Source organism: Diachasma alloeum, unplaced genomic scaffold, assembly GCF_001412515.2.
Source record: "Diachasma alloeum isolate Michigan unplaced genomic scaffold, Dall2.0 Dall_scaffold_00359, whole genome shotgun sequence".
In the NCBI taxonomy this organism is placed as follows: Eukaryota; Metazoa; Arthropoda; class Insecta; order Hymenoptera; family Braconidae; genus Diachasma; species Diachasma alloeum.
In genome coordinates, this window is record NW_021680498.1 from 1,057,904 (window position 1) to 1,080,080 (window position 22,177).

Genomic DNA, 22,177 nt, shown 5'->3' on the forward strand with positions numbered 1-22,177 from the left:
TGGTTTTAAGTAAAAATGTCACATGACATTTTTTGTGGGAAATTTTACCAGCTACAAAAAATATCTTATGATATTTCCCCCTAAAACCTCTCGTTTTCGAGTTATCGACGAAATTAGTAAAGACGAATTGAAACTACTCTTCAATTTTGATTTTTGATTTTTATTTCAGTCAATGCGAGACCCAGATGGCAACCAGTACAGTCGTAACGAGTACAGTTTCCAGCAGTCAGCCGAGGGTAATGTTCTCCTCGTACCAAAAAATCAGACAAATTCCCACCACTCACGATCATCAACAATGGAACCAAAAACAAAACCTGATCCTGATCACAAGGAATGAAATTCACGTTATCGTGCTCCATTGCGATTGATAATCAGGAGATCACCGTTCAAAATATGTATTCAACGTACAGTGGGATTACGTTGACCACGATGAACCGATCGATGATAAAACAACGAATAAGCAGCAGGTTAATAAACTAATAAAATCAAGTCTGAGAATGTTGTGCAGCTGTAGATCATGCTGTTGAGTTTACCTGGACGATGATTACTTCTGGTGATGCTTGAACATGAGACCTGAGGTACTGAGTATTGACGGCGAGGCTGTAATAGCTGTACCAGAGGCCACTACTATTTATCTAGCTCAAGTTAATGAGGCAATTGACGAATGCTGAGTGTTTAAATGCCAATGAATGATTAAACCTACCTCGATTTTTCAATCATAATTTCATAGTGAAAATTATTCTCGGTGAGCTTGGTAAAGCATTAATCAAGGTAATTAAGGACATGATATTGTTCAATGTTTCGTGTATTCGGATATAAATTTATTGTAAATTATTCGAAATGGGGATGAAGGAGTCGGGGAAGCAGTTGGAAAAAAGAATGAGTCGATGATTAAATGGGTTTCCTCATTCGGTTTTTGTTGATTATCTCGATAATGAGTGGTTTTAAGGGAAAATGTGATAAGATCTTTTTTGTAGATAATGAAATTTCCTATCAAAAATGTATTTGACATTTTCTCATCAATCCGCTCGTTCTCGTGATAATTCGACATTTGTAACCACGAAGAAAAGATTCGTTTTACCACTTCGACCCCCAGATCAAAAGAGAAAATGAAAATCGAGGTTTCACCAGACGTGAGAACTAACGAATCCTAGATATTCCTCCCACCCAGTACTTTATCCTCCTGCGTGACCGTGGGACAAATGAAATCGAGTGATGTAAGAATTATTTGAAAAATTATTCTGCTTTATTGTTTCGGCGACAGCTGGTGTCTGTTCAACCCAGTGGATTCATTAAACACAAATGCTTGTTGTAAAGATTCACGTACAAATTTGATTTGTATAGGATAATTTAGGAAGGTAATAGGAAGATAATTCAGTTGGGAAGTGGCCAAAAACAACGAGTTTTTGATTAATGTCTCTGAGCCTGAAGGAGATAGTCTCCAAAAACAGAAACTTTGAGGGCAAAGAACTTGAAAATTTCGAGAATTCTCAAGTTTTTTAAATTCTTACGGTGACTTTTTGCAGATCTATTTGTTTTTAACAAAGAGGTCCTCAAAAATCTTCACTTGGACCCCAAAATCATGACAAAAACCCTCAGATAAAGTTGTCACATTCAGTTTCACCTCTTCCCCCCACTAAATCCAAAATAAAAACTCGAATGCATCATATTGCGATCACTGAGTGATCATGCAGCGCATGAATTGTAACTTGTTAGGTGCTAAGTGATGATAAAATCCTCTATTTCTCCCTCAGAAACTGAAACAACAGGAGAAAAAGAAAGGGAAAAATGACTTTAAAACACGAGTCGTAATTAATGAGAGAAAGGAAAACGAATTTTCCGTGGAGTTATATTTTAAAAATTATTGTGCAACAATATGAAGGAGAAAATAATAGACAACATTTTCTGCAATTTGTGCATTTAACTGATTTATGACGCATATTGTGGTTTGATTAATAAAAGGCAAATGATTGAGGTATATTCTGGATAAATGCAAAGTTACTGATTATTCATAGATCTATGGAAAAAGAAAACACTGTGCATAATTGACTGCTGCATTGCTACAATATTTATACTACTGCATACATCGTAATGCGATATGAAGGAAAATTTTAACTAAAGATTCAATATTTTTATATAATGTTAACAGACAAAGAAAATAATGAAGTTGATAGAAAAAAAAATAACATAATTCAGGTATTTCACATTTGCCTTTTTATGTAAATATCGATGTAGCTAGTTTAATTTTTCTATAAGTATATTGCGTAATTATATAATAGGATTAACGAAAAATGTTTGAAAATTAAACGAAGAAACGAATAGACGTAAGAAATCTATTACAGCTAATTCGCGAGATGGAGGAGAGGAAATTATGTAAAGTTCGCTCTGTTTTATTTTATATTATTTTTCGTTATCGACTGGAGTTCATTTTGACGAATGTATTTACAGTACTGGGTGTAGGATATGAACCTTTCACGTACCGTACTTGGCAGATAGAGATCGAGATATTGGGTAATTTTTTTATTTTTGTTTTCTGAAAATAAAAGGAAAATGAGGAAAATTACTCGAACAAATTTATTGTCCCACCTCTTACATGGGTGTTTTGTATAAGACTTGCATTTTTAGATCTCTAATCGCCATTTTCATTGTATAAAGAAGATTTAATAAACTATGTGGGTTACAGGAATAATTTTTTAATCTGTTAATTGATGTTTTGACGTCGACTACCGATATTCTTTCGGAGGTGAATGGGCGTTTCTCAGGCCGACTTTCACCCTAGAGGGTTAAACACAACTGCTCATTAAAAAACACCGGAGAAACGCAAAAAAAGAATAATTACAAGGAAATGATGTGTTAAAGGATGTCATAATACATCGCTCAATAACCCGGAGTTAAGTTCCCAGTCAGATCGGAAATATTCAATTGTTAGATCCAATAACCTTGAAACTCGAATTGATATTGATATAGGGGAGAGTGGGGTAAAATGGACACTTTAGACTTTTGTTTTAATTACTCATAACTCAGAAACAAATTTATCAATTGAGCTCAGTTTAAGCTCATCACAAAGGGAACGAATTGTTCTTTGCAATGAAAAAAGAATTATTAAATTTTATCAACATTTCAACGCGTCATTAACATTTAAAAAAAAGTCAAAAGTGTCAAAAGTGGATTGAATACACCACATGTGAATAAATTCCCCGAATTGAGAATATTTTGATCCTCGATGATGTTCTTCGAGCTTGCTGTGCTACCGTGCTACCACAGAAACTGAAGACGTCTGCGTACGTTAAAAACAACATTGTGATCGATGATTATCATCCCAAAAACACGCGAGGAAAATTAAAGTTTGTGAGGACGGGCTACCACAACCGGTGCCGCGAACCAATTTGAACCAATTTGAAAATCATTGCTTGACGAGGTCGACGCCGCCGTCGGTAAATAGCGAGCCCAATGGTAATGAGGCCACACTGTCGAACACTTATCGACTGAGTGAACAAGTCGATCTCGCCCTGTCGAGCGCTCCGTCAGGGGGGACAAGACCACGTTGTTTTTAACCTCAAAAAACAGTTCACGCCGCTTGCCTTCAAAAGTAAAGAAAATGGTTCGAAAGAAGATTGACAACAGAATTCGGGTTTTAATCGAGAATGGAGTTGCCGAGGGCCATCGCACATTCTTCGTCGTTATCGGCGAAAAGGCCAGAGATCAGGTTTGCTAACACCATCAATAAAAATTTTGATTATTTATTCATAAAAAGATGATTCCTGAAGAAATATCTTTTAGCAAATCGTGTTTTTAGTCGCATTCACGTAATTAAAAAGAGAAATTTAATAATTGACAATCTTAATGTCAATTGAATTGAATTGTTCATTTTATTTATTGTTGTTGCAAAAATTCAATAGCTATCGAAAGTTATTCCATTCAAAGTGCAAGAAGCGAGAAAATTATTTACATTATAATTATTGTGAAATGTTTTGACCTTTATCTTCTATTTTTTTTCTGATTCTCTTTCATAGAGTCTGTTATTGAGAGACTCATCGAAAAACCTAGTGACTTTGATAGAAAATTCGACTGAATTTATATTGCACTTCTACTCAGAATTCCATTAGGTTTCGGCTGATTTTATTAATGAATTCTGCAGCTTTACTGTGCCTTTTCTAATGGAGAATGTGCAACAGGAACTACTTTACAGGGGAGATTTGGGTAAAATGGACACATTTGACTTTTTTAAAAATTTTAATGACAGGTTGAAATGTTGAGAAAATTTAATATTTCTGAGCTCAATTGATAAATTTGTTTCAGAGTTATGAGTAATTAATAAAAAGTCCAGTGTCCATTTTACCCCAGCCTCCCCTAGAAAAAAGTAGAATGACCTGAATTTTTAAGTTTTTTCCATTTTTTTCTCTTCATTTTTATATTTATATTTTTTTATTTTTTTTCTATTTTTTTATATTATTTTTATTTCTCTTCATTTTCTTAAAAAAATGAAGAGAAATAAAATGGAAAATTCGAGTCAGAGTGAGGGGGATTCTCTCAATTTTTTCAAGAAAACAAGAGAATCCCCGTGGACAATAATTTCTGACTGGAATTCTCCCCTCAAATCCCTCGATTTCCCTCAACGTTCTCACCCCCTAACGAAACCCTCCCCTTCCAGGTGGTCCTCCTCCACCACATGCTCTCAAAAACGGTGGTAAAAGCGCGCCCGTCAGTCCTCTGGTGCTACAAAAAAGACCTGGGCTTCAGCAGCCACCGCCAGAAGCGCCAGAGGAAGATCGAGAAAAAAGTGAAATCCGGAAAAATCGACATAAACGAGGACGACCCCTTCGAGCTATTCGTCGCCTCGGCAAAAATTCGCTACTGCTACTACAACGAGACCCACAAGATCCTGGGCAACACCTTCGGCATGTGCATCCTCCAGGATTTCGAGGCGCTGACGCCAAACCTCCTGGCCAGAACGATAGAAACCGTCGAGGGAGGCGGCGTGATAGTCCTCCTGCTGCAGTCTGTGACCTCCCTGAAGCAGCTCTACACGATGAGTATGGACGTCCACCAGAGGTACCGCACAGAGGCCCACCAGGACGTGGTGTGCAGATTCAACGAGCGTTTCCTCCTCTCCCTGGCGTCGTGCAGTCGTTGCCTAGTGGTGGACGATCAGCTGCGAGTCCTGCCGATCTCCTCCAAGAACTTGAAAATCGAGCCAGTGCCAAAGTCCCCATCGAGCGCGGAGAACCCCGACCTGAACGCCCTGAAGGAGAGCTTCCAGGACACCCAGCCAGTCGCCTCCCTGGTGAGCCTCTGCCGAACAGTGGACCAGGGGAAATCGCTCCTCAAGTTCATCGAGGCCATCTCCGAGAAGACCCTCAGGTCAACAGTCTCCCTGACAGCAGCCAGAGGTCGAGGCAAGTCAGCAACCCTGGGCCTGGCCATAGCAGGTGCTGTCGCCTTCGGCTACTCCAACATCTACATCTCCAGCCCCAGTCCCGAAAACCTCAACACCCTCTTCGAGTTCATCGTCAAGGGCTTCGAGGCCCTGGCCTACGAGGACCGACACGATTACGACCTCATTCAGTCGACAAATCCCGAGTTCAACAGAGCCACTGTCCGAATTGACGTGCACAGGGACCACCGCCAGACAATTCAGTACATTCATCCCACAGACGCCCACAAACTGAGTCAAGCTGAATTGCTGGTAATCGACGAAGCAGCTGCGATACCTCTGCCCTACGTCAAGGCAATGCTGGGCCCCTACCTCGTGTTCCTGGCCTCGACCATCAACGGTTACGAGGGCACCGGGAGGTCCCTCTCCCTCAAGCTTCTCCAGCAGTTGAGGAGCCAGACAGCAGCTCCAAACACTCACGACAAGAAGAGCGACAAGTCCCTCATAGGTCGACAGCTCCACGAATTGACCCTGGACGAATCCATTCGCTACAGACCTGGGGACGACGTTGAGAGCTGGTTGACGAATTTACTCTGTCTCGATGCCATAACCCACGCGCCAGTCCTCTCTGGATGTCCACCACCAGACGTCTGTCAGCTGTACTACATCAATCGTGACACCCTGTTCTCGTACCACAAGGCATCCGAGGTTTTCCTGCAGAGGCTGGTGGCCCTGTACGTCGCCTCTCACTACAAGAACAGTCCGAATGACCTGCAGATGATGTCCGACGCCCCTGCGCACCACCTCTTCTGTCTCCTGGGGCCGGTGGACCCCAACGGGAGGACATTACCCGAAATTCTTGTGGTGATTCAGGTGTGTCTCGAGGGGGAGATCAGCAAGTCCACTGTCGCCGAGGGCTTGGGCAGGGGCAAGAGGGCCTCGGGGGACCTCATCCCCTGGACGATAGCCCAGCAGTACCAGGACAACGACTTCCCCAGGCTGGCAGGCGCCAGGATCGTGAGGATAGCCACCCACCCTGATTACCACAGCATGGGGTATGGGAGGAGAGCTCTGGAGCTGTTGAAACAGTACTACGAGATGAAAATTCCGAATGTCGAGGAGGTGGAGGACAGCGAGATCAAGAGGGTCGAGGAGGAGCACGTGGATCTGCTCGAGGAGACCATTCAGCCCAGGGCTTCGCTGCCACCGCTGCTTCTCAAGTTGAGTGAGAGGAGGCCTGAGAGGCTCGATTACATCGGTGTGTCCTTCGGACTGACCGAGCGACTCCTCAAGTTCTGGAAGCGCGCTGGCTTCGTGCCTGTTTATGTGAGACAGACCACCAACGACATCACTGGGGAGCACTCCTGCATTATGATCGGTAAAGTGGAGTCTGAGGGACAGGAGTTTCGGTGGCTCGAGGAGTTCTGGAAGGACTTCAGGAGGAGGTTCGTCACGCTTTTGTCGTATGGCTTCTCAGCTTATTCGCCTGGAATGGCTCTGGGGGTGCTGAGCAATAAGACATTTCAGGGGGAGAATGCTGTCATTAAGAAGGATGTGCTGGACGTTTATTTCACGGCTTATGATCTGAAGAGGCTGGAGGGGTACTCTAATAACATGGTGGATTATCATTTGGTGATGGACCTGCTGCCACCGCTCGCTAGGCTGTACTTCCTGGGGATGATGGGGGAGACCAGGCTGTCCGCTGTGCAGGAGGCCATTCTCCTGGGGGTGGGACTCCAGCAGAAGAGTGTGGATAAACTGGCGGAGGAGCTGGGGCTGCCCTCCTCGCAGCTTCTTGGGCTGTTCAACAGGGTCATCAGGAGGTGTATGCAGTATTTGAATGGCGTGGCTGAGGAGTTTGTCGAGAGTAGCATGAGGGGGAGGGAGGGGAGGGATAGTGTGACGGTGGATGCGGCGAGGGGGAAGAGTCTCCAGCAGGAGTTGGATGTCGCTGCCAGGGAGCTGAAGCTCAAGCAGAGGGTCGAGCTGGACAGGCTGAAGAGGGAGAACTTTGAGCAGTATGCGATCAAGGGGAGTGAGGAGGAGTGGAGCCATGTGCTGAAGAGCAAAGGGAGCAAATCCCTGGTTTCGGTTAAGAGCGGGGAGAAACGGGGGAACTCCGAGGAGCTGGCGGAGGGAAATTTTCGGGAGGGCGAGGGGCGGAAGAAGAAGAAGAAACGGTTTTCGAAGTGATGGGGGTGAGGAGGTGACGGCGGAGTGGGAATTTCTCGGGGATTGAATTCAGGAGGAGAGCGAGGGGAAGAGTAAGTTTTTTTCTTGAGGATTAGATTTAACAGTGAAAATATCTTTTGACGTTTTGTCTTGATGGAGGTCGTTTTGGGAGGCCAGGTGGGGAGGAATAAGTTGCGCTTTGGTACTTCGGTACTGCATTGTAAATTGAGTTTAGTGTAATAAATGTCTTTTATTTTAGAAAAATATAAAGTTTTGCTTTCTTCGTCAGTCGAAGAAATTATTGTCCACTATGTACTTGATGCATTGGCATATGTAATTGCGTTCGTGTTGGATTGATCGGGATAGCAATCGGTCCAGGAACATTGACCTCTTCTGCTGGTGCAGCAATTTTCTCGTCGGTTTCGGTGGTTCGTCTACTGTTTTTCGAGCCTTTCTTCTGGAAACTTCTTTTCTCGGAGGTTTCTCTTTCGTCACAGGTACATTGGCAGGCGTTGGAAGACATTCAGGTACTTGAGGCTCTTCTATTTTTGTTTTTTTAATCGGCACTTCGTCCGGTGGCTCTTGAATGTAAAAAATATGGGACGGTTATTTCGAGGTATGAGTGCACTAAATTTAACATTTTTTTTTAAAATAATTGAAGAATATAAAATTAAATGGAAAAAATGGAATTAAATTTGACGAATCAAATAATTTTTTTTAGTTTCTCAACAATTTTTTGAATCGAGAATTCACGAATTCAGGGAAATTGGGAATAAAGTGGGAGATAATTACCGTCGGAATCACTTCCATAATCCGCTACTAAACTGAAGGGTGGTTTGACTTGGGTATTTGAGATTATCGGCATTACTAAGTCGTCATCATCTGAGAATTGAATGGCTGATGCATTGTCGACTTCTTCTTCAGCTTCCGGAACTTCTTCCTCGACTTCCACTAATGAATCTAAGAAAATTCGTAATTGGTTTATCATCTAGATGGACTTCATGCAAATTAACGAGGGAAAAATTAGTGAAAAATCCTGACTTGTCCCTCTGAAGGGCTGAACCCCTCTGTAGCTCTCGGTTACTTCCTCTTCTTCGGGTTCTGCTTTGATCTCGACGAGTCGTCGTTTTCTCCCTCTGCGTCTCCTCTCACGCAGTGGCTTTTTAGTTTGCGGGGACTGAAATTTACCTTTCGCCTGTTTGATAATTTCACCTCGCTCTTTCTTCTCCAGTGTCTCCGCTTGCTTCATCTCAATGTTTGATTTCGTTGGATATTTCCTACAATAAATAGTAGACAGCAATTTTTTTCAGCAAATTCTTGAATGTTTGACGGAAAAAAAAGTTTTTTTATATCAACAGCGACGAATGTGATAAAAATTGACGAATATTTCAATAATTCAAAGAATTTACACAGCAAAATTTGTTTCAACGTAAAGAATTTCCGAACATGGATAATAGGATGATTTAACGATCTATGGGTCCATCACTTTGAGAATCTGCATTATGCGGATAATTTCCCATTCTCTGTGGACAATGGGTTAAGATTTGGAAGACGCAGCATGAACATGTAGATATTTTGTAGCTGCTTTTGGCAACGAAACATTTTGCTCGAGAGGCTGATGATTCGCGCGGAGACCGTGTCATTTCAGGATGAGAATATCTCTCATGAAGTGAAGCTAAATGATAAATATTTCGTTCGAAGTTACAGGGTTGCTATCGCATCGTCATTGTTATTCTATTTAAAAATTCATTTCTTGTCTTTGAGTATTGAATAGCCGAAAGGAGAAACAAATAGCAATCTCGTTGAATCATTCGTACAAATTTCTCGAAGCAAAAATGTAGCTATTTGGTCGTTGTTTTGCATCAAACAAATATTTTTCCCCTGACCCTTGAATTACCTTTTCCTCTCTGCAATCCAATTCTCAATTTCCTCAGGTGTTTTCATATTCTTCATCCTATGATACAATCCAGTGCAATGCTGCATCGTGATATGTTTCTCAACTAACTTCGGATGAGCCGAAAATGTACAACCATCAATACCACAAACCCGATGTGTACTCTTGTGATCATTGAGTAATTTTTCTGTTTGAAAATCACGATCACATATTTCACAGTAGTAAGAATCATCCTCCTCATTGCTCGTATAATTCTCATCTCTTATATCACAATAGGGCTCATCTTGGTACAAGGCAGCCTAAAAATTTTTGCTTAAAATTCGTTTTGTAAATCAATAAAAATTTTGTGTTAATATCATTTCACGAGTGAAAAACCTCTTCCATTTATTTTGATAAATGAATGGTGCTCAGGAAACTAGAAAAGCTTCAGGGAAGATAATTTCTCCATTCCTCTTTAATATTAAGTTTGAAGAAAACAAAAATACCCAGATAAACCATCAAAACGACAAATAATTCACCACTTCGTGTGAAAAAAAAAAAATAAAAAAAAGTACGAGAAACAACAGTTTTAGAACTTGTAGAAATATCATTTATTCCTTACATTTAAAATTTGAATACAAATTTATTTCTTTATGTCCACCGTGTTCTCTAGGTTTCCAATAATTGCGTGGATACCGATTATTACAAACAAGGTACAAATGTCATTTGAAACAAACAGCAAGAACAAGAATTGATGACAATTGGGGATTAAGCCAGAAAAAAAATCTCTTTACTACATACAAAGGGAACAAAATTCTGATAAGTGACAGGAGTGAATTGAGTTCTTACTTTAAATCAATAATCCATTACTTAATAAGTTAATCTAGAAATAAATTCATCTCATCTGTGATCTCTCGATTTCGTGTTGTCGTAAAGACACAATGCTATTGCCATATCAGCGAGGAATGTTATTGGGCTCGAAGCACTGGTCAATCAGTTAATTGGCATTTTGTTGATACCAGTCTTTGAACGTTGTATATCGGTGAATGAAAATTAATCTTCAGTATGGAAACTGTTTTGGAAATGTTCAGAAGGTCATTGAAGTAGTATAGTCATCTATTAGTCCATTAAAAGTCAATGTTTCCATCATTTTCAGTTCAGTTTTTCCAGATTAAACATGATTTCTTCATTCTCATTCGCTGTTTCCCCTGAGATCATGTCTTACATTTTTAAAGTTTCATAAATTTTGAATTGTCCCAATAATTAATTAAATCGAGTCATACCACCTCAATACCTTCGAAAATAGTCATTGAACTGTATTCAATATTTGGAAAATTCAATATCCAAGCTTCAATGCATTCGTCAGTGCTACAAGATTATTCAATGCTCCACTAGTTTATTATTATTATTTTTTATTTCTCTCAAACACAAATTGGGACGTGAGCACTAGTTTACGTCGCAAAATTAGGGCTTTAAATTTAGAATAATCAACTCGTTTTTTTTTTCAATAGTTTCAAGTTTAATTTTGGAGGAGTAGCCCGAAGCTTTAAGACTGAGCCTGTTCGCTGGTAGGCTGCGTCTCCTCCTTAACTTCCATTTGCACTGTTTGTTCAGGTTGTCTTTCACATTTTTCAGTTTCCTGAACACCCTCGGACTCAACTGTATTCTTATCACCTGTTTTCTGACCACCCTGGAATTAAATCGGCTTTTATCAACTGACGTTTGTCGTTTGCATTGGGGTTTTGCATTAATTTATTTTATTACTAGTTGTCGCAGGTGAATAAAAAATATTAGAAGTCATTCTCAGAATTTTTTTTCATCGTAAAAAATTGATAAGCCATTGACGATTCCCTGAGACTTATTAATTTTTATTATTCCGCAAAATGAATAAATAAAGATCTAATATCAGTCATTCTGTTTAATAAAATAAATTATGCAACAACCCAATTCTTCTAGTAAATTTCTCTCTCACTGGTTGAATAAAATAATTAATTTAACAGTTATTGAAATTAAAATAGTTTCTCTGATTTTTTTTTGGTTTATTTAAGAGGATAATTTTATGGTTTTTTAATACTTTGAGAATTGGGAATTTTTGAGTGATTTTTTGAATGCAGAATTAACACAGTTATTGTTCAATCAGAATGAAGTGTGGGTTGGGGAGAGATGTGGAACGTACCTGGTCTGGGTGTTTGGCAAGATACTCGTTCTTGGCGTCTCTGATCATTCTGGTCACTTTGTTCCTCAGATCCTTGAACTCCTCCCACTCTTTAGCGTCCTTATTCTTTTTGGCTTTGGCATAGAGTTTGTTTTTCTTTTGAATCTCACTTCGAATCTCGTCTGTCATCCAGGGTTTCTTTAATTCGAGTTCCTGGAGGGTAGAGGGAAATTGTTTAGGGTTTTTTTGAGACTCGATTCGCCTCAATTATTCGCAAAATATCTTTGGAGATTCGGGGGATTTGCTCAGGTCATTGATATTTTTAAGAAGACAATTTGTTAATTTTAGAATCAATTGGAATAATTAGAATTCTTGATTTAGAGAGAAAACCTGATCAGTTCAAGAAATGCCTCCCCTAGCCATCATGTCATCAAGACGATGCAACATTTCCTAAAATGCGAAAAATCCGAGTGAATTCTCATATCGCATTTGTTTTAGGGGCGAAAAAAATTATTGAATTTCAGATTCTAATGAACTTAATTGAAATTCCAAATTTCTGAGCAGCAGAATGGGAAAAAACTCTTGAATTTTCTAGAAAATTCAAGCAATTTCTCAGGTTTTCTACAAAATTTGAGAAAATTCTTCGGTTTCACAGAAAATTCGAAAACACTCTTGAATTCTCAGAAAATACTAGAAAATCTGAAAATTTTCTCGTAAATCACTCGAATTCTCAGATTTTCTAAAAAAAATTTTGTTTCAACTGATCAACTTTCCAAAAAAATGTGAAAAATCCGAGTGAATTCTCATATCGCATTTGTTTTAGGGGCGAAAAAAGTTATTGAATTTCAGATTCTAATGAACTTAATTGAAATTCCAAATTTCTGAGCAGCAGAATGGGAAAAAACTCTTGAATTTTCTAGAAAATTCAAGCAATTTCTCAGGTTTTCTACAAAATTTGAGAAAATTCTTCGGTTTCACAGAAAATTCGAAAACACTCTTGAATTCTCAGAAAATACTAGAAAATCTGAAAATTTTCTCGTAAATCACTCGAATTCTCAGATTTTCTAAAAAAATTTTTTGTTTCAACTGATCAACTTTCCAAAAAAATGGCGAAAATTCTCGTAATTTCGCAATTGCTGGGGCTACCCAGCTAGTTTTCCCCTAAAGGTAAAGATGCAAAATCCGTGGACAATTACCTCCAACTTGCTGACCTTCTTGGCATTATTGATGCCCTTTCCCTTCATGTTGCCATTGCCGGGTGGAAATCTGGGTCTCATGTGAGGGAGCCCCTGGGGCGGGAGAATGCCCCTGGGCCCAGGTCTGATGGGTGGGCCCCTGGGTCCCATGCCCCTGGGCCCCATCATGGGCATCATGAGGGGTGGTGGTCCCCTTCCCCTCGGCCCAAAGAGCGGTGGTGGAGGTGGTGGCCCACCGGGCCTCATCATGCCACCTGGCCTCGGTGGTGGTGGTGGCATTCTCTGTCTCATCGGCCCAAACATACCCCCCATCGGTGGCATCGGTGGCATCGGTGGTGGTGGCATACGCGGTGGCATCCCAGGCATCGGCATTCTACCGAATCTCGGCGGTGGCGGGCGCATCCCCGCCGGCGGCATTCTCGGACCCAACAATGGCCCTCTGTTCAACGGACTCATTTTCCCCCTAATTTTTCCTCGATTATTCCCCCCAACTCAATCCCAAATACCCCTCGACTACGGAATTGCGCTCCAATACTGGGCTGCGCTCGAGGTTATGTGCGCAGGTCGATTTTGTCGCGAGATATATAAGAATTCGGATTTTCACTCACCCCTCGATGCGATGAGAGTCACAGCTGAGGATGCGATCGGTTATTGCGGGTCGCGAGGCTAATGTTTCGGTCAATCGGTGGAGAGAAGCGGATTTCTCGGTAGCGTGCTGTGCAAAACACTAGTTTACGACTTGACTCGAGCCGCTTGCGCGTGGGTTCTTCCGAAATGGTGGATTTTTGGGGGAATGCCGGTGTCGGTAAGGGGGATTTTTTTGCGTTATTTATCGGCAGCCGGGAAACAACGCGATCGGTAATGAAGGGGACCTAGGGAGGGACGGCGACGGCACCCGTCATATGACGGTCACTATTGCCGCCTTACTCGTGACCGTGGGAATTTAAAAAAAAATGTAACTGTCGGTTTGGGCAATTTTTATTTTTATTCGTTAAGTATCTGCCTTGGATTTCGGAAGGAAAATTACCGTCATTTTTCAGCTTCATTAATTTTTTATATTTGTGATCGTTATTGTGCATCGGTTTGGGGACTAATTATTTGTGACTATCGTTGGCAGTTGGAAAATTTGTCCGTTATATTAGTCGTCATATGACCGTCACATTTCCCTTCTCATTCTATGACCGCTAGAATTTTTTTTGAAAATATAACGGCCATTTTTCATCTGTATAAATGCAATTTGATGTTTTGTTTATCAATTTTTATTTTTATTGCTTTCGAACTAGACTAATGAGCATTTCGAAAGGAAAATTACCGTCATTTTTCAGCTTCATTAATTTTTTTATATTTGTGATCGTTATTGTGCATCGGTTTGGGGACTAATTATTTGTGACTATCGTTGGCAGTTGGAAAATTTGTCCGTTATATTAGTCGTCATATGACCGTCACATTTCCCTTCTCATTCTATGACCGCTAGAATTTTTTTTGAAAATATAACGGCCATTTTTCATCTGTATAAATGCAATTTGATTTTTTGTTTATCAATTTTTATTTTTATTGCTTTCGAACTAGACTAATGAGCATTTCGGAAGGAAAATTACCGTCATTTTTCGGCTTCATTAATTTTTTATATTTGTGATCGTCATTATTCATTTCGGTACAAATTGAAATTTGAGTACAAATTATTTGTGGCCATCATTGGTACTTGGAAAATTTGTCCGTCATATTAGTCGTCATATGATGGTCACAATTCCCTTCTCACTCTTTGACCGCTAGAATTTTTCAAAAAAATATAACGGTCATTTTCCTCTGTATAGACGCAATTTGATTTTTTATTTACCAATTTTTATTTTAATCGGTTTCGTATTAGCCTAATGAACATTTCGAAATGGAAATTACGGTAATTTTTCATCCTCAAATTTTTTTAAATTTATGACCGTCATTGTACATCTCTACAGATCTTTTACGTGCAAATTATTTGTGACTATCATTTGTAATTAGAAAGTTTGTCCGTCACATGACCGTCATTTTTCAAGATCGCGTCATATGACCAAAATTACGGTCATGTGACGGACAAATTTGTTAACTACCACTGGTGGCCACAAATAATTTGAACACAGATTGTTGTCAAAACATTTATATAGACGTATAATGGCGGCCATAAATAAAAAAAATGATGATGAAAAATGACCGCAATTTTCATTTCAAAATGCACATTAGGCTAATACAAACGTGAATTAAAATAAAAATTGGTAATAAAAAAATTACTCACTGAGATCGCCTCATATGTCGAAAAATGACGGTCATTTTATGTCTCTAATGACGCAATGACTCTTTGCATTGCATAATAAATCGTCAATATCACTCATTTAAAATTTTTTTATTTTCACTTATGCGGTTCTGGAGATCTTTCTTGAAAACGCATACAAAATGTTTCAATTGTCAACATTTCGAGATTTCTGGGGCAATTTGATTTAATACGATCAACAAACCAGAAGAAATCGAGCACCAAAATTACAATTTCTTATTATAAAAATATAGTATTAACCAATTGATCATTTTAAAAGTTGCATTCTTCATTCATTTATCTGCAGCCGGTTCTCATGTCCGGAGACGTTATCCCTCGTCGGAGGATAAGTATCGAGACGCATTTAAATCATCTCCACAAATATGTAGAAATTATCAATACAAGATTTAACTTTTATCTATTTTATTTTCAATGCTAGGACGACGCTTACTTCCTTGCAAGGATTTAAATGAAGATTGGAAAACAAAGAGAATTAATCTTCAATTTCAGATACATTTATCAGTTCAGGAACGTTATGGGAATTCCACGAGACATGCTTAACACAATTTTTTTATGAGGAGAGGCACGAAATGATAATTCGTCACGTTAATTTTGAATAAACAATTATTTTATCTTGCCTCTCGATACGTTCTTAGATTGCATTCAAGATCACTTTTGCACTCACTCATTTCCGGTTTTAGATCAGTTATAATTCCAAAATGTGTTTGGAATTATAACTTGGATGTTTATTAATTTCTGTCTTCCACTTGATTTTAGATTTATCATTCTAGTTTCTGTTTACTTTTCGTGATACTAACGTATCGAACTCAACTCTCTCCCACTAATTTCGAATTCACTTGATTTATAGATATCTAAATTTATTGTAAAGTTTGAATTCAGTAGCGAAGTGGTAAAATGGTTTAAGTCGACTTATCTCTTAGTTGAGTTTTTTAAGAATATCTCCGAATCTAAAGGAGATAATGAAATTTTCGTAATAAACTTTTTTCTAGAGCTAATTGAGTGCTACAAAAAAGTTCTTGACAAAAATTTAGGTGTTTTTCTTAGATTCCGAGATATTCACTAAAAACTGACTAATAATCAGAATCGACTTGAACTGTTTTTCCACTTCGCTACTGAATTAATTTGAGTTCTTAACCAATAGCACTACACACAAGGAAATTGCACCAGAATTTGAATGAAGGCTTCCTCTTGGCAGATGTACAACCTCGACTTATTCTACTCTTGATTTCAAAAGCCCTAAATTTGCCAAAGGCTGGCTAACGACTGAGAAAGGCCTCGATCAAAAACCGGTGCTCGGACGATGTGTGACAATTTTGAGGTTTAACTTTGATTCGTTATTGGAAGATGTCATCAGCAATCAGCAATAAGATTGGAATGTAAATACTTGCATAATGCGTTTTCGGGAATTATTCCGCCCTCAATCGGAGATATGACCGCTTTCTGAAGGACGTCGAGTCGGCTTTGTTTCGCTGACTTGACGTTTTGTCATTTAATGTAAGACTTTGAAACATTTTGAAATAAGAAAATTAAATTTTGGAAAACGGTTTTGTATGTAATAGTCATTATCTCATGAACAAATGATGTGATTGGAGAAAATCAGCCCTCATTTTGAAGTCTGAAAAAATGTCTTTGACATGAAGAAAGAAAATTTGATTTTCACTCCGCGGATCTGGAGATATTGAGGATTAAAAACGGGTTATTTTATCCTTTTTTTAATAATAATGGTGGAATCTCTTTTTGAATTTGTTCATTTTTTTTTTTAATTTTGATAATAACTGATCCTGTGTATTATTATTTTGCTTCGAGAAATCAATATATTGATCCCATTTTTGGAGAAACAGAATCATTTCATGAAATCATGATCTCCATTTTTTGCATTTAGACATAATTCAATACAAATCATTAAATAAAAAACAAAAAATTAAAAAAAAAATTCCTTTCAAGGTGTGAAGAAATTCTCATTATCAATTGTTGCTAATGCAGACTCCTCCATCGCATAAATTCAAAAACAAATAAAAAGTGAATTGTGCGAACGAGAACTTGTTCCTGTGTAACCGGTGATTTTCCTCATTGATGGACAATTCCGCGAATAAACGATTGTCGGTTATGATCATGAATAACATCATGGAATTTTCTCATAAATATGATTTATTTTTATCTGAGTATTTTATCTATTCCTCTCGCAGTACGTAAATCACTTTCATCCGTCAGATGCAATTTCAAACGGTGAGAGGTATAGCCAGCCGGCTTGTAATTAAACCTCAGTTAGCGATGTGTATGGGTGAGTCGTGTACATTGAGGACGGTTTTAAATTAAAAATACAGTTATAACAATACTTGAAATGAGCTCATAAGAGGGAGACGCATGGGGAGCTATGGATGGCATAATGTGGTCCAAGGTAAGCCCCCATGGCCTGACGCCTCATGGTCTCGCTGGTTTTTTTTTTTCATTTTATGTGACTGTGAAATGATAAGTCTATTGAATTTTAAATACGACAATTTTTTTCTTTCTGAATGAGTTCTGAATATTGTTAACTTTGCGTGGAAATTACTCGCATTGTCATGAATGCTAATTAAAAAATCATGGAAATTTGTAAAATTTCGAATTATTCGACCAAAAATTTTTCCACTGCTCCATAATTTTTGTCTTATCATAAACATCGTTCTAACAATTGAAGAAAAAAAAACAATAACAAATGAAAAAATGTCAAATATGGCTTAAAAAATTTGTTCTTTTCCAAGGAATTGGGTGAAACGAGTTCAACTTTATCAGAAAAGGATGAATAATTGTAAGAAATGTTCGAATATGCGAAGTGATCGAAACACGGGGGTGCCGCCATTTTGCCTGGATGCCCCCTCCCCCCGCCGGAAGGGGTTTCAAAGATGGCGGCCCCTCCACCTCGTATTTTCAAACATTTCTTAAAAAATTTGTCCTCTTCGAATCAGTCTCCACTGGCTTGAAAGGGTTTCTATAAAATGGAATGAATTTTTTAAGCCATTTTTCACATTTTTCCACCCTCTTTCGGCTGAGAATTAAGGGCGCAAAGTATTTCCCGCATGAATATGCATTCAATGAATAAAAAACATTAATGTTCAAGTATTCTCCTCCAGACATATCTCATCTAAAAAATGCAAAGAATCAGTCAATATTTTGATTGACAATGCAAAAGAAATTCTCCGCTGCACAACAACAAATCACATATTCTCAGAGCATAGCGAAATAAATCCCATGCTGAATGAGAATAAGCAAAGCAATTGAATCCTTCGAACGCTCGCAAAAAAGAATTATAAAATTAATAATGCTTAAGGTTAAGAATGATATAAGACCCCGTTGTACCAATCAACTGGTTTGCATTCCAATTAACATATGAGACGCGATATCTTCGAGTGTTCATCCAAGGATTCCAAGCTGCATGGTTAGCATACCGGCAATAGCCAGGAGACAATAATGGTGAATAAAAAAAATAACAATGACGATAATGAAGAAAAATTGTACATGATTGCTATTAAATTGGGACAGGTCTTTGCATCATGCAAAGACACGCAACTTTGCTAATTTGGTTTTAACTTTCAGAGTGATTGTATTACTTTTATCTGAGTGTATGTTGAATCAACCGAGGCGAAATGCTATACGTGTTCTTAAAAGGCTCCTTAATCTGAGACAAAGCGCCGGGTGGTTTTGGGCTGCGTGCGCCCGTGTGGGTTGGGAGACCCCACACATCGATGGGGGTTCTACCGTCGTCGAATGGTGAAAAAAAGGTGGGTTTAATTCATGAAATTTTTGGCGAATTCAATTAGTGAATTGATGCTTAGGAGGAGAAAATAAAATGTTGAAGAAATTGAATGCATGCTTTAATTTAGTTGGGGTTATGATGACGCGAGTACAGAGACGCCGCCGCGAGGTGGCGCACTAGCCGAAGTGAGCCACTGAAAATGAACATAGCAGTGCAAAAGCAACTATAATGTAAATATATGATTAAAAAGATGAACAACAAAACAAAAAAATGGCAAAAAATTTGAGTATGTTTATTATCAAGTATTTACACAGATTAGTTAGTCTAAAAATTTTATACATAAGTAATACAAATAATGCAGACCAGATGAATTATTCTCAATCCAAATGTGTAAACTGGACTCACGAATTTAGGTAAATGCCGTATGCATTTCCCAACCGTTAGATAACGGAAAAAAATACATTTTTCTCGTAGTCGTATCTTAGGGAGTCGGTAGAATCTCGCTGATGTAACTTCGTGCGTCATAAACCAGGCGTGATGAAGAAGAGGAATTGTCCCATGAATCTGAAATAGGGGTAATGGGGAAAAGGGGGCACTTGATTTTTTGGAAATATTAATAATTTCTCGCACAGAAGGCATTCCTTCAGCAATAACGCATTAATTTCTTCCCGTCTGCCCATCTCTTCCGCAGCTCATTTTATTGTATTCATTTCTTCAATTTTCTATCGTCTCTATTTATTTTTATAAACGCGTCTTTAATTTCAGTATTTTCCAATGAACACGAAAACCGTTAAATCGTCGTCAATACCGTAACCCTCGCCATAACCGTATCTAATATCTGAATGCGTCGGGGCAGTCACTGTAACCTGTCTCTCCCATCACACCATTATCTGTTTTTCTCCACAACTCGGCACGCAGTCCTCACACCCCCGAGGATAATGTGCATATCTCACCTGCAGAGGTTTATTACAGCACCGGCCATTACCGCTGTCATTGCGTGCCCCAGCCACGTGCGGGAGCATCTTTATTAAACGTACATACGTGACACTAGTCCCGCAATACGCAATGTCCCAGTACAGGCACTCGGAGAAAAATCATATTCGTGTTGGGAAATACCTCTCCCGCTGATTAGTGACGCACAACAATTTGTGCAAACAACGGAATAATTTCTATTTCTGAGGAATGATTTTTAATTACTTTGAGTCATTTTTATTTTGGGGAGATAGATGTATTGTTGACGAGATTTAATTCAAATTTTGGTGTATACCGGCAGTCCTTGTTTTTTTGTCACTGAATTTGTGTTATACGAAGGAATTGGTCCATTTTCCTGTTATTATAATTAATTTTATTGCAGGTATAATTTATTCACGTATGGTCCTCTATCCTTTAGAAATAATTTTTACTTGTTGTTCATCAGCTGTAATTTAGGGAGGTTATGACCACCTGAGTTTAGAGACGCCACCGCGAGGTGGCGCTGTAGCCGAACGTAACCGTCAAAGACTCTCCTCATCCTATTTACGCGACTAATTTCTCATTAATCATCTGTCTCATATTATTATAGGTTCACATACGAAAAAAAATTATAGAAAAACGTCAAGCGAATTCGCTAGACAATTCTATTAGATTTCTATTGAACTTTCTATTAGTTTTTGGCGGATTCTATTCAGTAGCGAAGTGGTAAAACGGTTTAAGTCGACTTATCTCTTCGTTGAGTTTTTGAAGAATATCTCCGAATCTAAAGGAGATAACGAAATTTTCGTAATGACCTTTTTTCTAGAGAAAATGGACTGCTACAAAAAAGGTCTTGACAAAAATTTAGCTATCTCCCTTAGATTCCGAGATATTCACTGAAAAATGGCCAATAGTCAAAATCGATTTAAACCGTTTTACCACTTTGCTACTGTATTGAAATGTTGAATAGAAAATATTCTATAGAGAAAGTCAATAGGATTCGATTTTTCTATACAATTTTTTTTACTTAGATATTTTTTATGGAATTTCTTCGGCTCAAATTTTCTGAGGTCTTGAAAATCCGACGACAAAAATACAAAATTGAGAGAATTTGTGAGCCATTCGACTCTTTTCATCCTAATCCATTTATCAGGAATAAATTACGGAGTTTATGACATGATTAGTGCAGAGACGCCACCGCTAGGTGCCGTCACCCCCATTCACGATCCCTAAGGCCTCACAAGGACATTATAAATCTAGAAGGCATGATTTTTTCTCTTCCCCCAACTTAATTCACTCGATTCCCAAGCCCTCCCATAACGTTTTGGAATCAGCACCGGGCAAAGGCGAGCGTAAGAGGCATTTGTCTCGTGCGAAATGGGTCCGATGGCGGGAAGTTTAACGATCCACCACCGGCGCCACAGGTTAATCACCCCAACTCCCAGTCCCTCGCCGTTTCCTCTCTCATTCTCATTTTTTTAAATCTTTTTGCTATAGTCATTGATCGCTCCTGGCGGCCAGCTACCGCGGAATTTTCAACGACTAGTCACGTTATGAAATATCAGAAAAAAATAAATAAAACGTGACATCTGAAATTTTTCCTGCCACACTGGATACATTGGCCTTCATATTTTGTCAACAATTTAACGTACGTGCAGATTGATTTGCCATGTAGTGGCTTTGGAACACTCAATGGCGCCAGCCGAGAGCTGCATTCCAGGGTTTCCGGAGTGACACAACGCGCCGACATGCGTGAGGTTTGTCTTCGGATCGTATCTTATATGGTTGGGAGAGGAGAGTCGGGATTAACGCGGGAGTTAACGAGAGCGCGGGAATTAATGGGGGAATTGAGGCGCCGCCGACGACTCGATGTATTAATGAGATGCTGGGAAGATATTTTGGTTTGAAAGTTCAGAAACTGGGGAGTTTTCATTGTAGAGGAGAAAATTATTTCGGTCCAGTATTCAATTTAGACATAATTTGGCTCCAGTAAAATTATATTTAAAAAAATCCTATTTGAAATTTTTTCGTGAAATATTTTTATTCGTTATTTCAAATGGAAATAACTCGCCTTTCAAACGTTGAAGTCATTTCAGATTTTGAATCATCCAAATATTTCATCGATTACTCTTATTTTTAACGTCTAGATGTGAATTATCGCCCGTCATAAATCAATGATTAAAATGGAATTCGTGATCCAATTCTACGTATCACCAGAAAGGAATTTACGAATGAAAAAAAATGAATGAAAGATAAAAACAATAGAGACTGCCTTATCGCGCGAGCAATAGCATTCGCTTGTTCCTTCGTTCGTCCCGAAAATCTGTGGGAATTTTTTGTGGTCACAATGCCGGGTTTATTAAAATTCCAGGTTGTATTTTGTGCTTCGCGAGGCTGCATGCAACACAAGCAGTATGA

The 22,177-nt window shown here is 38.9% G+C and overlaps 3 protein-coding genes across 8 annotated transcripts in view; 2 read left to right on the top strand and 1 right to left on the bottom strand.

The window, feature by feature from the left end:
• Positions 1 to 2,686, top strand: part of LOC107041239 (segmentation protein cap'n'collar) — a 97,461-nt gene extending 94,775 nt beyond the window's left edge. For all 6 annotated transcript variants that reach the window (XM_015261688.1, XM_015261689.1, XM_015261690.1 and 3 more), the window contains exon 13: positions 170 to 2,686. In XM_015261688.1, the coding sequence (XP_015117174.1) occupies positions 170 to 337 (168 nt within the window). In that variant the 3' untranslated portion in view covers positions 338 to 2,686. The remainder of the gene's footprint in view (positions 1 to 169) is intronic.
• An 866-nt stretch (positions 2,687 to 3,552) lies between these two features.
• On the top strand, positions 3,553 to 8,076 carry LOC107041254 (RNA cytidine acetyltransferase). The gene is made up of 2 exons (XM_015261716.2): positions 3,553 to 3,706; positions 4,652 to 8,076. Exons 1-2 carry the CDS (start codon positions 3,599 to 3,601, stop codon positions 7,565 to 7,567), a joined length of 3,024 nt encoding a protein of 1,007 aa, XP_015117202.1. The 5' UTR covers positions 3,553 to 3,598; the 3' UTR covers positions 7,568 to 8,076.
• On the bottom strand, positions 7,772 to 13,532 carry LOC107041256 (nuclear fragile X mental retardation-interacting protein 1). Its single transcript, XM_015261717.1, has 6 exons — positions 12,771 to 13,532; positions 11,596 to 11,787; positions 9,444 to 9,739; positions 8,588 to 8,823; positions 8,339 to 8,506; positions 7,772 to 8,127 (listed from the first exon to the last, which is right to left on the bottom strand). Exons 1-6 carry the CDS (start codon positions 13,224 to 13,226, stop codon positions 7,832 to 7,834), a joined length of 1,644 nt encoding a protein of 547 aa, XP_015117203.1. The 5' UTR covers positions 13,227 to 13,532; the 3' UTR covers positions 7,772 to 7,831.
• Between the last annotated feature and the right edge of the window lie 8,645 nt (positions 13,533 to 22,177).